The sequence below is a fragment of the Aedes aegypti genome, chromosome 1 (assembly GCF_002204515.2).
Source record: "Aedes aegypti strain LVP_AGWG chromosome 1, AaegL5.0 Primary Assembly, whole genome shotgun sequence".
Lineage (NCBI taxonomy): Eukaryota > Metazoa > Arthropoda > Insecta > Diptera > Culicidae > Aedes > Aedes aegypti.
In genome coordinates this window covers 27,084,700-27,102,417 of record NC_035107.1, presented here as the reverse complement: position 1 = coordinate 27,102,417, position 17,718 = coordinate 27,084,700, and the positions used below count along the sequence as shown (strand labels likewise).

The 17,718-nt window shown below is 36.8% G+C and overlaps 2 protein-coding genes across 4 annotated transcripts in view; one reads left to right on the top strand and one right to left on the bottom strand.

The window, feature by feature from the left end:
- LOC5569245 (protein retinal degeneration B) overlaps positions 1 to 17,718 on the bottom strand; it is a 218,544-nt gene that overhangs the window by 182,124 nt on the left and 18,702 nt on the right. The window lies entirely within an intron of this gene.
- On the top strand, positions 998 to 17,531 carry LOC110674815. Of its 2 annotated transcripts, XM_021839233.1 has the most exons (3): positions 998 to 2,005; positions 16,339 to 16,529; positions 16,569 to 17,531. In XM_021839233.1, exons 1-2 carry the CDS (start codon positions 1,145 to 1,147, stop codon positions 16,504 to 16,506), a joined length of 1,029 nt encoding a protein of 342 aa, XP_021694925.1. In that variant the 5' UTR covers positions 998 to 1,144; the 3' UTR covers positions 16,507 to 16,529; positions 16,569 to 17,531. The 2 variants fall into 2 exon arrangements, with proteins under 2 accessions (XP_021694925.1, XP_021694924.1); XM_021839232.1 differs by having other exon boundaries at positions 16,339 to 17,531.

The following is a 17,718-nucleotide window of genomic DNA, read 5'->3' as shown; positions in this document are numbered from 1 at the left end:
TGTTCTTCATTACGTCAATCTGTCATGAAACGGCCTACTTTCCTGTACTGAATTGTGCAGTGTGGTAATAGTCATTAGCGAACGGAAACCAGTGCTGTAATGATTCATTCGCAACGCTTTCTCATTATGCAACTGTTTTGAGTTGTGTAATGTATCATTACACATCAATTTTTCAAAAATTGTAGAATACTGGTGAATGCCTTCCGATATGATTTCTGATATCCTCAAGTGGTCTTCTACGAAATTGCAAAAATGCTGTATGCAACTCGTTGCAGCACTCGATTTTTACAGCACTCGTCGTTATTATTCAACTCGGCAAGCCTCGTTGGATAAATGTACGACTCGTGCTGTAAAAACCATCATTTTGCAACTTGTTGCGTAAACTACTGCGTACATTTCCCAAATACTCATCCACATTGCACAAGGGTCTGATTGTGCTTTTAAGCCACCCTCAGTTTGTTATCATCTCACCAGCTTTTAATTATATTTTCTTGGAGAATAAATCTCGCATATTCTGGGATAACGCTCTAAAAGCCATTGGTAACCATGTGTGTAGCTCATTGCTTCTGAGCAAATGAATGAATAAGCATCCAAATCAACACCACTGGCAGATAGAGAATTGTGCTTTCTTCACCATACCGTTGATAAATAACGTGTAATTCCATACTAATGCTCAGAAAAAAAACGAGTTACATACATGGCTTTTAGGGCGAGATCATAAATTATGCGAGAAATGATTCCAATGAATGGTAACCTATTATGCAGTTGTTTAAATAGGATCTCCAGATCCGAATATAAAAGAATCCACTTATTTTAATACGAACTTTGCTATTGTTATGACGTTCATGCAAATTCTCTAAAGACAAAACAGAGAAAAAAGTTTTACCATGCTAAATTGTCGATTCGAACCATAGTGCATAGAAGTCGAACAGCGCAAACATGCCTCCCGTCCACCCTGCCAAACGGCTTCGTTTAGTTTATCTCCTGCAAAGACTGACGCGCGCGCGACTTGCCTTCGCCTCGCACGACAGTCGCAATTAAGTCATCGGTCGATTTAGCAGCCTCAGCGCTCAGCTTCCTTATTTCGTGTCGCGATTTTAAACTTATTTTCGGTCATTCGGTCTCTCGGTCCACCGCCGCTGGAATGTCTCACCGTGAGATGGAGTTCGAGGAGCTTCTGTTCTACGTGGTGGAGCTCAAGGACAAACTGAACGCCAAACTGGACGCCCAAACGGCCAAGATAAACCACCAGGGTTCGATCATAAATCAGCAGGGCCAAATCGTGGACGAACTTTGCTGGCAACTGCGGGAGCTTAGCGAGAAAATGCGAGAACTACGGGTGGAGAATCGACGGCTCCAGGAACGGCTTGGTCGGATGTGTCCGGAGTGCGCCGGGTGCCATTGTGGAACTTATGCGAACCATATCGCCGATAGGTACAACGAGCTGGTGGTGGACGATGGAAAACGGAAGAAGTCGACAAGTAGTGACAAAAGTGTGAAATCAGTTGAACAAGGCCAATTAGTGCAATCAGAAGTGGATCAACGGCGACAGACGTTCACGAAAGAGAAAGAATACAGTCAGGTGGATAAGAAACGTGACGGCAGCTCGAAGAAGAAGTGGCTTTTCGGAGGATCGGACAAGAAGGATACGGCTTCAGCACCCATCGCAAGCAGTACCACAACGTGGTACATAGACGATGGGATAATCTACGAACCAATAGAACTGTCCGCCAAACCCACAACTCGCGCCACTCTGGAGAAGATCAGCGCCGAAGTCTCGTCCAACGCTCCACAGCCTGCTCCCCGAAGACTCTACACCGCTCCAGCGGTGGACAATCTATCCAAATACTTCCAGGATGACCTAAGCGACATTCAGCTGGAGGAAATCGAGGAGGAAGACGAACAGCAGGATGAAGATGATGTAGTGCTGAGGCCCAGTCATGTGAAGCAGTTCGCGCCGGAATCGCAACGGGGCAGCAGCAAGGTGGCATGCAGTCGAATCGCGGTAAGTCCCATCACACAACAACCGGTGATGAGTCATCAGTGACTGCGTGCGGAACATAAACTTGTTTGAAATCGAAAGTTCGTTCGTCGCGAATTTTGGGTGATGCGATGCGGGGTAGATAAGGATGAGCCTGTGTGGTGGAACAAAGCGTGATATGAGTGCAAAGTGTCGTCACAAATCGATCGATCGATAAGCGAATTGGGAAGGTTTTGAAATCATTTGCGTTGAGTTATAAATCGTGACCAGATTATTGCTCATGCGGTTTACAAACAATGAAGAGAATGTTTTTCAAACACAGCGAGTATAACACAACCTATTCGTGGTAGACGATGTTTACAATTGTAATTCGAGTCATCAGACGTGTTAATGTGTGTTGTAAAGATTGTCAGAAGTTGTCTCTGTGAATTTAAAGATGAAACTCATGATTGAGACTGATGCTGATGCCTCTATTTTGCCTTTTTTTTTATCTTCTGCAGAGCTTTCTTCCTGGTATTACAGCAGCTAGTCCGTATTGGTACAGCATACAACATTGCTGGCCTGATTTTTTTCATGAGCAAAACCTTGTTCGTAATACAAAGCTTTGATTTTCTGTGAATAGGTCGATAAATACATTTTATATATTTGTTACATTTGGCTTAAATGCCCTCAATGTGATTTTTGAAAGTTAGCCCTAAATACTTGACTTCATCTGACCAATTTATTGGAACCCCTCTCATCGTAACAACGTGTCAACATGAAGGTTTCAAATAAAGAGCTTTTGATTTATGTGGGAATATTAAAAGTTGATTTTTGGCAGCATTAGGAGAAATCTTTCAGTTTTGCAAGTATGAAGAAAAAATATCCAAACTTTTTTTGCAATCTACTACAGATGACTCGCAGGCTTCGTCCTTTGGCGGAGAGGCCTGTGTCATCCGCAAACAATGATTTTTGACATGCCTGAGGTAACTCAGGTAAGTCAGATGTGAAAATATTGTTTAACCCTTTGGGGCCGGCGCGGTCATATATGACCGCAGTACAAAAAAGGCTGTAAAAAAAGAACCAATGAACAAATGTATATACTGTCTTCGGCAAAGTTGTCCCACATATACTCTTTTATCAGAGAAAAATATGAATTGACAACCTAGAACATCCTGAACATCCTGAAGTTTGGAAAATTGAACTATAAGTACATACGAAGCGTGAAATGCTGTTTGTGAACATAAATGATGTTCAGGCTAGATAATACAGAATTACTCTTTTAACGAAAACACTATTTCACTTGCTTTGCTATGTCCTGGGATGTTCTAGGATGTCCAAACTGTCCTGAAGCACACTCTTTGAAATCTACAACCGTAACAGTAATTGTTTGGGTTAAAAACAATAACATTCAAATAGAATCTACCAACCTCTGAGAATCTCAAGAGCTATTTCAAGGAACGTTTGGGATATTCCAGGCTCTCCAAATTACCCTGGAGTTCAGAACTTCAGGTCTACACTTGTTCCAGTAGTTATTCTCGCAAAACTGAGTGAAGTTATATAATCTACAATGTTTACTGAACCTTGTCACGGATCAAAAGGCTACTTCAAGAAACGTTTGAGGTATTCCAGGCCCTCCAAATTACCCTGGAAATCTGAATTTCATGTCTACATTTATTCCAGTAGTATTTCTTGCTAAACTGGGTGAAGTTATATAATCTACCATGTTCACTGAACTTTCGCACGTATACATAGGATATTTTAAAGAACGTTTGGAGTATTCCGGGCCCTCCAAATTACCCTGGAGTTCAGAACTTCAGGGCTACACTTATTCCAGAAATTTATCTCGCTAAACTGAGTGAATTTATAAAATCTTTCCTGTTCACTAAACCTTCTCATGCATCAATAGGCTGTTTCAAGGAACGTTTGGGATATTATAGGTGCTCCGAATTACCCTGGAGTTCAGAACTTCAGGTCTACACTTATTCCAGTATTTTTTCTTGCTAAACTGAGTAAAGATATATAACTTACCAAGTTTACTGAACCTTGTCACGGATCAATAGGCTAATTCAAGGAACGCTTGGGGTATTCTAGGCCCTCCAAATTACCCTAGTGTTCGTAACTTCAGGTTTACATTTGTTTCAGTAATTTATCTCACTAAACTGAGTGAAGTTATATAATCTAACATGCTCACTAAACCATCTCATGGATGAATAAGCTCTTTCAAGGAACGTTTGGGATATTCCAGGCCCTCCAAATTACCCTGGAGTTCAGAACTTCAGGTCTGCACTTGTTCAAGTAATTTATCTCGCTAAACTGAGTGAAGTTATAAAATGTAAACTAAAATGTAAAAAATAAACTTTCTAAGATTCTCATCGGAAACATTGCAGAAATCTCATCTGAAATTCCTCGATTCTCAAAGAAATTTTTCCAGAATTCTCATTATAAAGTTTCCAAGATTCTCTTCAAAATCCTACCAAGATTTCCCACACAATCCTTCCAGCAGTGTGCAGATTTTTTATGAGAAATTTTCCAGGGAGCTTATCAGAAGCCTTCCAGGGATTTCATTAGAATCCATTCAGGACTCTCATCAGCTTCCTTCAGGATGCTCATTGCTTTTTGAAATCGTTCAAGAATTCGCCCAAGGAACTTCCAAGTATAACAGGATTTTCAAAAATAAAGATTTGAGCGAAACCAAAAAGTGAAACTTGATTACTGATTCTGAGTTCCAGTATTTTATATTTCTCATGATGAGAGTATCCTTCAAATTTGCATTTATATGCCACAAGATATTTTTTTCTTGAAAATATTTGTATCGCGGAACTAAATACCGAACTAACTCCTAACAAGCTTCCAAATGGCTCCTATACGTTCAAAATGTTCGAACTTTATATGTTTCAATTTGCTGAAACACATGCTGATGTTTCGTATGATGCGTGTTTTGTAATGATAAAAATCGGTTTTGTGAAACCAAAAACGTGGTTCTGAAACTGGAATTAAATTGGTCACCAGTATTCGAAATTATCAGAAGGGATTCCAATGGCCATATTTTGTCGAATAAATATGATTCTATTTGGCACAGTGTGGCAATCAGCATTTGATTTGAGTTGGTTCTCCGGTATCGTATACTAAGACTTCCAATCTCCTGTATCTGAAGATGTCAAGTGGCCAAGTAATCGTTATGGTTCAAAAATGTTCATGAATTTGCAAGACTTGATACAATTATATTCATATACTTTCACATAAATTCATTCGAAGTATGTTGACATTTTATCAAATATCACTGGTAGAGTAGAAGGTGTACACTACATTTCCGGCCATGTATCCGGAGTGGCCAACGGTATTCAAATAATTGTGGATGCATTTAGAGTTGCAACTAATCCCCTACACAATACTGTCAACATTGAGAATTGATCGATTGAGTCAAAAGATATGAGCAAAAGAGTGTAAAAAAGTCGTTCACGCCTTTTAAAGGTTAATAAAGTATCAACAATAATCACTTGACCATTTGACATAGAAGGCCGGAACTTTCACCACGCGATTTTTTTTTTTAAATTCCGGATGTCAACAAGCTACGGAGCTACTGAACAAAACCTACGTCCAGAATGGCCAAAATTTACCTACAACAGTTTTAATTTGTTGAAACACTGTCTTCATTAAATGTCGAATAATGATTGTTTTCTAATAGTTGGCCTTTTTAAACCAAAAAAAGGAGTTCAAAAACTAAACCTAAAATAGTCACAAGTTTTCAATACGACCAGATTTGCTTCCAATGGCCATCTTTTGTTGAATTAAATTTGTTTCTATGGATAACAAAATTAGATTTGGGTCAGTTTTCTAAAATCGCATGACTCTTAAATCTGAACATGTAAAATGGTCAAGCGGTTATTGCTATTAAAAAGTGGCCCACATGTGATCGCTAGACCTAATACATACTAGGGTAAATGATGGCTTCGGCACCCTGAGGGTATTTTCGGCAGCACTAACTTATCGTCCTTGTTTAGATTTGCTAGATATGTTTAGATATGCTTTAAATCACAAATTAAAATTAATGCACTTTGATTTACTCGGCAATCACTTTTTATAACGGGACCAAGTTGCCAGAAAACCATATTCAAATGCGGTGTATTTATTATTCACGATTTAAATTCACAGAAAAAAATGAACATGACTAATTAATTTATTGGAATTAGGCAACAAAGCATGCATTGGTAACAATTGAGCATTTTAATACTTTCTTATTTGAAGATTGTAGTGCATAATCTTCAATATACTGAGAAACATATAAAATATACGTATTTTAATAGTTGAACTATTTTGGCAACACTCCTGTTGTTCTACAGGCAATCAGAGGATGATGTTTTGTGTCAAGTCATAAGTGAATTGATTTGCAAAGGGCCTATTCATATTTTCTCATACACTGAGAATAATAGGAACGCAAATAAATTTTACTGGCAAAGTTTGGATTTTGATCCGAATGATATTCATAATAAAAAAAAAAGTCATCGCAATCGGATTTTTTTTTAATTTTATCATTCATTCTCTCGGTAATAAGTTGATGATAGAGCGTTCAAGAGCTGCAACTTTTACAGACCACAACCATATCGAGCCATTCAGCGTGTCAGCAAATAGTTCAATTCACGGTGAAATTATTTGCCTTTCGAATTTAAAGCAATTTGAAAACAAATGTGCAAGTACCGTCGTTGGGGGTGAGATTGGGCCAAAAATGCTTAAGTCTTCATTTATTTTTGAACAAATTTCGCAATTTGACTTGATGTGTTCGGCTAAATATGAGAATACATTGCAAATTCTGAACAAATATTTGAAATTTGATTATTTTCCTTTAAATTGGATACGTAAAATTGGTCCAAATTCACCCCTTCGAAGGGGTGACATTGGGCCAAACAAACTACACTCAGGAAATTGAACTATCCATAAACATAGGAAACCCTTATGAAAATTCGCCACAAGAAAAAGGATTGAAGTTCATAAATTTACGTTATAAAACCAAATTTGAAAACAAAAATATATTTCACGGCAACCTGGACAGGCTTCAAATTTATCCCTCTCATTTACCATTATCACGTCTATCTTTCGATACTATCAAATGATACTATCACTATGGGTAGTGATAGGGATATTATGGTGGTAGGTCATTTGGCATAAAGTCGTTTGGCATAATCAGCCTGAAACCAAGAATTTCTCAATTTCTTGTTTTTACGTTTCTATTGAATCTTTCTGATGACTTCAGGCTTGTTTTGGAGTCAATTGATACAAAATGACACTTTATTCAACAATCATTCGCTCTTGAATGAATTTAAGCATATTAGGAAAGTTATTACCAATAGTATTTTATTATTTATCCATGAATTACCCTTCTTTCATATATTAATTCTTCTTTTGAATTTCGCTATTGGAACAAATTTTTGCACTGAAGATTTTTATATATTAAGCACAAATTTATCCTTCTTTTAATTGTTCTATTATTATTTTTTCTAAATATGATGTAACCATAATTATAGGTATGAAAACGGTTGATTTAAAATTTTAATTATTTTCTCCTTCTTTTATGCATAGGCTGTTCTTTGGAGCTATTTTTTATGTATTTTTTCTTTCCAACTGACAAAAGGGCGGCAATTGATAACATTGATCTGCTCAAATTATCAGCGAAAAGAGAAATCGATTACTGCAGTTACTTCGATAGGTTGTGCTACTGTTCCCCGATTGTCGTTTCCCTAAACGCCAGTTCTCCGAATGCCAGTTCCCCAAATATCCCGTTTCCCCGACTAGCCCACTTCCCTGAAAAGTTTTTAGCACTCATGATTGCCGAGAATGACAGAATATTTCTTTCTTTTGACTGTTTATCGTTCTTTCTCGTCACCACTTTTCGGGGAAACCAGTCATTTAGGGAAATGGCATTCGGGGAAAAGTAGCACAATCACTTCGATGATTCTGAACGCACTTTTTTATGTCTTTTCGTTTTATTACGCCACTATAATTTTTGGCGTCCATTCTTTTATTGGTATAATTATAAATTTTGCCTTCTTTTCAAAATAGGCTGTTCTTTATTTTTTTTTGTACTGTTTTAAATTTTATTATTTAGTAAAGCCAAATGTTAACCATTTTTATATTTTGCTGTTTTATCAATTCTTGCCAGATGTGTTATTAGAATGATAATTACTTTAGAACCTGACAATATTCAACATATACTTTTTTGGGGCAAACGCGTGATCTTCTTCCGAGATATGCTTGAAAAAATATTATTTCAATCACAAATTTTTCCTTCTCTCGAAAAATGACGGTGTTTTTGATGTACACTTCCAAAATTAGAATTTATATTGAACCGTTGGAAAGTTTTGCCACAAATAATTTCTTTTAAAGATGTGTTGTTCATTTGAACTATGCTGGGAAAAGATTTTTTTGCGTTAGAGCCTTAAACATTTCAAACGAAAAATAATCTGCTCTCGTATATAAGCTATTTTTGCATAAAGTCGCATTGATAGATCTTTGGATTAGAGCTTTTTATATTTAGAAAAAAAAATCCATTCTTTTATCAAGTCATTTTCATCGAGTTACGTCCAAACTGGGACAGTGCTTGGATTGCAGCGAAATATCCTATGAGTGTTACCTTGATGAAAAACTGTGAACTTTCTTTGCCAATTTACTGTTTTCAAATATATAAATCGCAACAAGCTCAAAGATACTCTATGTTCTGGGTTGTAGAGACCCGTCACGAGTTTTATTTAGTAATGCTTTCTAATTTCACAACAATTTTTGAAATTCTTATCTTGGAAAATCTCTGAACGAACACCACGCTTGTTCAGAACCTACCATTTTTTCTGCTATGGGCTCGGTGGTGTTGATCTCGGTAAAAGCTTAAAAAATGCCGATATTTATTTTAAGTCAATCATTATGCCAAACGGTCATTATGCCAAATGACCATTATGCCAAACGGCCATTATGCCAATCAACCATTATGCCAAACGACTTTATGGCAAACGGCTTTATGCCAAACGACCTTATGCCAAACGGGGTACAATCGGATATTATCACTTCTTGAAAAATGATGGATAGAAGATAGACTATATTATCTCTATCAATTGATAGACGGATGGAGATACTATCAGCATTTTTTCATCACTCATGGATCAAGCATATATATATCATCTATCTTTGGGGAAAAATATACTATCTGCAAAATTCTATAGCTATCCCTATCTATCCTATCATTGATACAAAAACCGAAACCAAAATCTTGCGCTAATAGAAATAACTCAACGTATGTTCTCATGAATATTCTCGGAACGGGCACGACGAGGGAGTGACGGATATCGATGTGCGACGCCACTTTGAAACCCAAGATGGCGGCCTCCGGTTAAGGAAAATCGTTGAAAACCGATGCAATATGGGTATTTTCGAAACGGATGCGGCGAAGGAATGACGGAAATCGATGTGCGACGCCTTTTTGAAATCCAAGATGGCGGCCTCCAGTTAAGGAAAATCGTTGAAAACCCATGCAATATGAGTATTTTCGAAACGGGCACGATGAGGGGATGACGGAAATCGATGTGCGACCCCATTTTGAAATCCAATATGGCGGCCTCCGGTTAAGGAAAATCGTTGAAAACCTATGCAATATGGGTATTTTCGAAACGGGTGCGGCGAAGGAATGACGGAAATCGATGTGCGACGTCATTTTGGAATTGCAAAACCCATCCTAAAAAAACCATTTGTGAGCTGAAATATCAGATTTCAAAAAAACAACTATTGACGTTTAAAGTAGCTACATCTATAACAAAGACTACTAGATTAAAAATAACCAGTTTGACACTTCATCGAATCAAATGGGGAATATTTCATTTGAAATATTTCCTTGCTGTAGTTACGCAGTTTTGTATTTTACGCGACTTTTAGTGAATACCCCTTTTGATTCCTGAAAAATCCAAAGCTATTGATCTCTAATATTTTCCACCAAAACTATGTAATTGTAATGTAAAACTTTGTAATGTGCGTTTCCAATGATGTCGTATGTGGTTGGCATGGAGGACCATAATTTACATCTTGAATCATGTCTACGATGATTTGTCTCCATCATAAGTTTGAATTTTACAGAAGTTTTGAGAAAATGCGGTTGAAAATTTCGCATTTCATCAGTGTTTTGCTGCAGATTGTCAACGAGTCGAATCATGCTCAAAACTGCAATGCCTACTGTTGTTCATTTCCTCTGTGCGGGGATTGCTCGCTGCGCGGAATTTCCACGAAGCTATTACGCGTTGCAAGAAAAAATTTGATACCTGGAAAATCCAGAGCTGATGATCTCTAAAATTTCCCACCAAAATTATCATAGTCACCGATGACTTTGGAGCTGATTATTGCTGTTTATTTTGTAGCCAATGTCACCGTGTATTCTATGAATTCGACGGATTTGGTTGAATCCATCGGTTTTCATATGAACCTTATCCTAAAATACTAAGCCATGCAAATGTCGCAGCTTCAGTACTCATGAATGAACTGCAGCACTACAGTGCGTAGTGCTGCAGTTCATTCATGAGTACTGAAGCTGCGACATTTGCATGGCTGCAGTGCGCAGTTCATATGTTGTTAAATGCAGCTTAATCAAAATTTTAGTTGTGGTCTGTCTGCTGTAAGAAATGTCTAATTCCTGAATATAACTACCCACATGTGAAACACCTAAATGGACGCGTGAATATAAATTCTGTTCATATAGGGAACCGTTGGGAATCGTTTTTAATAGGCATCAGTGACAATCCCACATAGTGCGGTTTCGAACTGAATTGATCTCGAACGTGGTTAATCCGAATAAATAGAGGTTCGTTATTTACGAGATCCAAGCTTCTACGAACCATTCGTCTCCATCATAAGTTTGAATTTTGCAGAATTTTAGTCTAACAGCTTTCTACTTCACCATCTGTTTTGCTATAGACTGTCAACGAGTCGGATCTAGACCTGTGCGCCGAAATATTTTTGGTCGGCGGCGGCGTCAGAGCATTTTTGTACCGGCGGCGGCGGCGTCATCGGCGTCACGCCGTTGTCTATTTTCGGCGGCGGCGGCGGCGGCGTACATCGGCGTGGACAAAAATTGAACGTTAAAAAATATCGAACATATAACTTATGAAACCGTATGCGTACAAATGCAATCGAAACCGAACTTGAATTCCATTTCCCATATTGTAAGACAGATATGGGAAATGGAATTGAAATAGAGTGCAGGAATACTTTCAGCCATTTTGGTAAGAATTCAAAGTTTGGAAGTTTATATAAAAAATCCTAGTTTCAACACTAGTAAAACTATCTTATAATATATTATATCCCCGTTGTTGCTACTAAGATATATTATCTGACCTGATTATTCGAACTTTTTATTTAAGAAAATTGAAGAAAAGTAATTTAATTTTGTGCAAAATTTTGTTTGTATTTTTGTAGAAGTTTACTGGATTTTTCGCGTTACTTTTTGAATTAACTTATCAGATATCCATATCTATAGAATCGTTCCTAATATTCCACAATAAATAATCACAGCTTTGGATATTGTCGGTATTTTATTTTCTCGGAACAGAAAAAATGTACAAATTTCTATCATAGTTTCTTGCGTGCTGTTTAGATTACTCGAGAAAAGTTCAACATCATGAAGAAAGCATGTTGAAAACATATCTTGTTTTCAGCAGTAATATGATATCTACCATATAACTATAGCTCAAAAGTGCTACATACTAATAAAATATAAAGTCTTTATTTTGATAACTTCATTTCAATGCCAGTCAAAAATATGTGTAACCTCAATGAGTTCTCAATGTCCTTAATGCGGAAAAAGTTTTCAAATTTTTAAATTGCTTTCACTGAGAGCTGTTAAATGTCGAAATTTCGGAAACATTGAAGTGCTTATAGCGTTTTTCTTAGCCAATATATGGCCAACTGCAAGTAGTTCAGATATGATCACCAGAGAAAAACATTTTCCAATGACTTTTTCCGCGGGGATAGAAGATATTCGCATTATTCAATTGTCAGAGTCACGTGATGGTCATGACACTTAACATCACTGTCACTTATGGCAAAAATCGTTTTTAATTTGATTTCTTAGGAACAGGTTTCTGCTTTCAGTTTTGATATTTTAACTGTTAAAATGATCAAAATGATAAGAAGCTGAGTAATCAATATCTGCGGCATCACAGTATCAACATTAGTTTCCAATATAACTAATGTTTATTCTGGTATCATTACACGTAGTTAAAATGTTGTTTACATTAGATGCCCAGATTTTGACAGCCTCTTTTTCAAAACTTTGTGAAGCTCTCCTTCAAAATGTAAACAATTTATCAATATTATATATTTGCCTTGTTATGAATATTAATAGTAGCTTTAACATGACTAAAAAATACTTGGTTGAAATTTATTAATCAAACAGTGAGAACAACAAGATTTCTGAAATAGGGACTAACAAAATCGGGTTAGTACTGTATTCCAAAATTATATGATGAATAATTCTGTACTTCATCAAACGTTGATCCAAAGCGGCGGGACGACCGTACTCAAGAGTCTGAAATTGTTATCCCGTATTTGTTCCTGTCATACTAACGGTAGATACCAAAGATACTTATTCGAAGAAAAATCCATGTCCGTCCATCCATTTTTTCAAGGTTACCAATGAGAATAACAGAATAAATTACCGTCAAGCTACAATTCACCGTGCATTAAAAAAAATATATGCATTTCAATAAATTATATTTTTTTACAAATCATTATAAGCGAACTAGAATACCACTACGAAGCGTGCAATTATACCATAATTCAGGGAAAAATAAAAAATCAGTGATGCATAACAAAAAAATACTCAAAAATTATGTTTACAAATATCATGTTAAGGTCAACTCGCACCATTCTTTATCACCATTCACCGTGCGTATAGTTTTCGACATGATTTAATTTTGTACCTTGAAGAAACGTTGTTGGTGGAGAAAATATGTTGCTAGTAGTATGCGCACTCACTTTTAAGGGTATTCTAATCTTATCTATATAAATAAAAATGGAATGATGTTTGTATGTCACGAAATGGCTTGAGAACATTTAACATGCTCAAGAAATAGTTCCTTAAAAGACTCTAATTCAAGGATTATATAGAAAAATCTTTTCAAGCATTCGTGGAGCATTTATTGAAAAAAGTTGTAAGGATATATTAAAAGAATTTTCAGAACGAAATTTTGGAAAATAAGTGCATGAAGCTCTGCAGGAATTCGTGTAAGAATATTCAACAAAATTCTGACTGAACCACTGAAGTAATTCAAGCATAATCTAGAAAAATTTTTGCACGAAACTTATGAAGAAAACATCTCAAGATTACCGTGTAAGAACTTTTGGAGAATAGGATCCTAAAGCCTTCCCAATTCTAGTGCCAAGCGCTTAAGTTTAGGCTAAAAACAAATGTTTGCTCAATTTTTAAATGCTTTTCATTTGTTTAAGTCCAAAAAACATTGGTTATGTTTTTTTAGATTTTGTCACACCTCTTGGCTTAAACTCAAATTTTGGGTGTATTTTGTTTTCCGTGTCCATTCCGAAATGTCAGATAGGAACAACCCCAGTGTTAAAAAGCCCCTGTGGTGTTTTTATCGGATAAGCGAACGTCAAACATGATCAAAAATGTCAAGGTTCATTTATGGACCTAATTTTTAAATTAAAGTTTAAACATGATATGGTGATAGTGTTAATGAAAATTGAAACGAATTCCGGGTGACTTTATTTTTGTGTTTTTCGTGCTGTGAACGAAGTTGAGTCTCGGCCTGGAATTCAGCTGAGATCATGGTCCAAAATGTTTCCGGAGGTTGCAGGAAGCAACCGGTGTCAATGAAATAAATTGGTGAGTTTGTTCCATCGTAACAAGGCCTACAGCTATATTTTAAGTGGAGATGAATCGAGGGCAAGACTTATCATCGATCAAGTTGTCAACATAGAGGGATGTTTGCTCATGCTAATTTTTAAATTAAAATTTAAATATGATATAGCCGTTATTTGAGCTCGAAAAATTTGCTAAAGAAGTTGCAGTAACATGCTATTTCGTGTTATTGAAAAAAAACACAAGATTTAATTAAACATTTAAGGACCCTATTCATCGGAGAAATCCCAGAAGAAACTCCAGGAATAATAAAGAAACATATTGAATAATTCCTGAGAAAATGCAAAGCGGAATTATTGTTGGAATTCTTGCAGTGACTATTGTACGATTTATTAGAAAAACTCCAAAAATAATCAATGGTGGTCCTTAAAAAACAACTTGGAGGAATAGTTGAACAAATTTTAAAGAAATTTCAAGAGGAAATCTCACAGGACTTTTTGACAGAATAAATGTGCCGTAAGTTATTTATTCTCCTAGTTCATTGTAGTTTTTTTTTTAAAACGATATTTTTCTCACACACTGGTGAGGTGATTGAGATTTTTGAATAAATTTATGCCGCATCGTTAGAACAGTTTTGAAGAAGTGCTAGAAACAACTCCTACAATAATTAAAAAAATCCTAAAGAAATAACTATGAGAATTTCAAGAACTAGGTATCTCAGCGACTCTTTTCGAAAACAATAATAGAGATATCCATTCAAAAATTCTAGACAATCCTTGAACGATTTTACATGAATAAGGGTGAATTCATGATAAAAACTGAGGTGGAAATCTATCGAAGTATACATGAGCTCTTGGAAAGTAAGGAGTTTTTGGAGAACAATTGTTTGAAGGAAACGCCGAAGAAAATCTTGGTAAAATCACTAGAATAATTTAATAATCACGAAAGACTTAATCTTAAAAAATAAAATCCTGGTGGAATCTCAAGAATTATTCACTTCCAGAAGGTATTCTTAAAAAAAACTTTGAAAAGATTCTCCATGGGATCCGTAGAAAAAAATCTGAAGGATCCACTGGGCGATTTTCGGGACAACTTAAAAAAAAAATCCCTTGAAACATCGATTTTTTTATCCTTAGACGATACCTAAATAACCTGGGTTATTTTTTAATTATTATAACTTATTTGAGTTAATGTGAAAACGCAAAATCGGCGGCGAGACGTTGATCGGCGTATGGCGCGCCGCCGATGTATCAATCGGCGTCGGCGTAACGTGAAATGGGTCGGCGGCGGCGGCGCACAGGTCTAGTCGGATCATGCTTAAAACTGCAATGCTTTCTGTGGTTGATTTCCTCTGTGCGGGGATTGCTCGCTGCGTGTTATTTCCGCGAAGCAATCCAAATTTTTAAATTTCTCCGCAATATCCAAACTTTTGAATTTTTTCCCGCAATACGTTGACATAAATATATTTTAAATACCGTAAGCCGGGGGCAAATTGATCACTGGGGCGAATTTGATCAAACCACCAAAAGACATTTCCTTCCAAGGATGCTTAAGGTTTCGTTAGTGCCACAGACATTCCATTTTTTCTAGTTTATAGATGTTTAATGATGATTTTGAACTATTTCATTTTTATTAGGGTCAGTTTTGCATAGAAATATTCACATTTTTTAAGGTGTAAGCAATACAGTTGGAAATGATGTTGCTAAACAATCTACTGGTGCTATACCTACATGGCATCTTCGAATGTTTAAAATGTTGTGTACGCTTGAGTATGAACTACTGAGCTCATTTTTGATATCATACAGCATAGCATGTATAGTTTTTTTGCTCATAAATCCGTTTATTCTCAAATAATGTGCTTATTTTAAAGGAAATTGCCTACATTTAGGCCCAAATTTAGTATATAAGGATTTTTTTTATTCTTAGACCTGCTTTGTTATATGGTGATCAATTTCGCCCAAGTGTCTCATTTTAATTTTTTGATATTAGAACTATTTTTATGATGTGTTAAGTATTATTTCATTAAAAGTCGATTCCATAAACTGATAAAGATCAATAGAGTACTGATTTTATCGAAATTTATATGACAACATTTAGATTCCGAAGGATAACACAACAAAAAGTTGTAAAATAGTGATCAATTTGCCCAATCACACTTGGAATACACTACATTTCCGGCCATGTATCCGGATTGGCCACCGGTACCTAAATCCTCCTGGATGCAATTGGAGGTGCAACTAATCCCCTGCACAAAACCGTTAAAATTTTGAGAATTGGTCTACTCTATTGAGTCAAAAGATATGAGCAAAAACGTGTAACAAAGTCGTCCGCGCCTTTTAAAGGTAACTACTAGTGATTGCCATGAAAATAATTTTAAATCCTTGATTTATACAGACTTCATAGATCTCACTCATGAAACTCATGATACCATATGCGAAATTGTCAAGCGGTCAATGAAGCCATAAGAAACAACTTTCTTGTTAATTGAACTATTGTAAATTTTTGAATTGACGAATATCCTTCACCTTTTCAGGACCTGGACCTCTCGTACCTACCGGAAGAGCAGAGCATTTCGACGGAAAACATTGTCCGCTTCACCTTCAGCAGTCGACCGGCAACGGCCATACCCGCCACAACCAGTGAGGACAGACCCCAATCGACGTCGGACAGCCGACGACACGCCATCCGTTCCTACATGTGACCTGTGTCGGTAGCTTCCACTAGGAAACCGTATAACTCATATATGTCGGTAGCTTCCACTAGGAAACCGTATAACTCATATATGATGTTACTTCCCAAAAGAGTCCCACGCTTCCAACATGTATGTCATCTTCCTGATGACCGAATTGTGTCTACCTGTCGTGAGGGGCGAGCAATTGGAGCAAAAGTGGAACAACCCCATTCTCCCCTTCACTGCGCTACTGGAAGGCGATTCATCAGGTGGTGACGGACATACATCGCCATTTATCGAGGTCAACAGCTTTTCGCGTTTGTTATAGCATTTATTGTAAGGATGCCTTCCTCGCCGCGGAATGGATGTACATGTCTATCAGATACAGTCAACTGTCCACAACTCGGTATTTCGTAGCTCGACATCGGATTGCAGAACCGTAGTAAATTGTTATTTTGCGATTTCGTTTCATATCTGCCTACTTTTTATCGAAAGAATGAACACTACAATGGCCTACTTTTCCCACTAACAAAAACAGTACTGAAAAGTGATGCTTTTCAGTACTACTTCAAACAGATGCTGAAAGTAATATTTAATTCTGTTTGTGGATAAATTGATATCTGAGTGCATCCATCGAATCGGTCTGGTCTTCTGAATGAGTTAGTCAACTAGAAAGTAGGCTGGAATGCAACGGAATTACAAAAAAGTGGGTTTTCATGGCTACCTCGATGGTCGCTGTGACATCTGATGGTCCCTTCAACATCGAGTTACAGAGAGTTGCCTGTGGTATGAAGACTGTGCAGCAAACGAACAAATTGAAATGTTGTTAAAATGTATGTCAGCAACAGAAGAATGTACTACTCGCGAACACGTTGCATAACGGGAGTGAATGGCAAAAGGAAGGATAATCCTGAATCGCTTGTTTTTTTTTTATTTCACGTATTGTACATAAGTAGATTAAGTAGAAACCTATAGCTGAACCAGACTGCATGCCAGTGATAGTTGATTGAAAAGAGGCAGCACGGCACTAAATATATGCTCGTTAAATGATGAAATTAACACCTCTCAGCGAGAGGGGGCTTCTATTTTTCGTTCGATGACGTCGGCCTTACTGAATTGTGCTTGGAATATTACGTGGCGAAACTAGACGAGGAAGTTGCAAAGTAATACTCATAGAATATAAGGTAGGTAATATGCAAATCGAACCTCCAGCTCCAGCTAGTTCTGTTCTTCTTCCTAAAG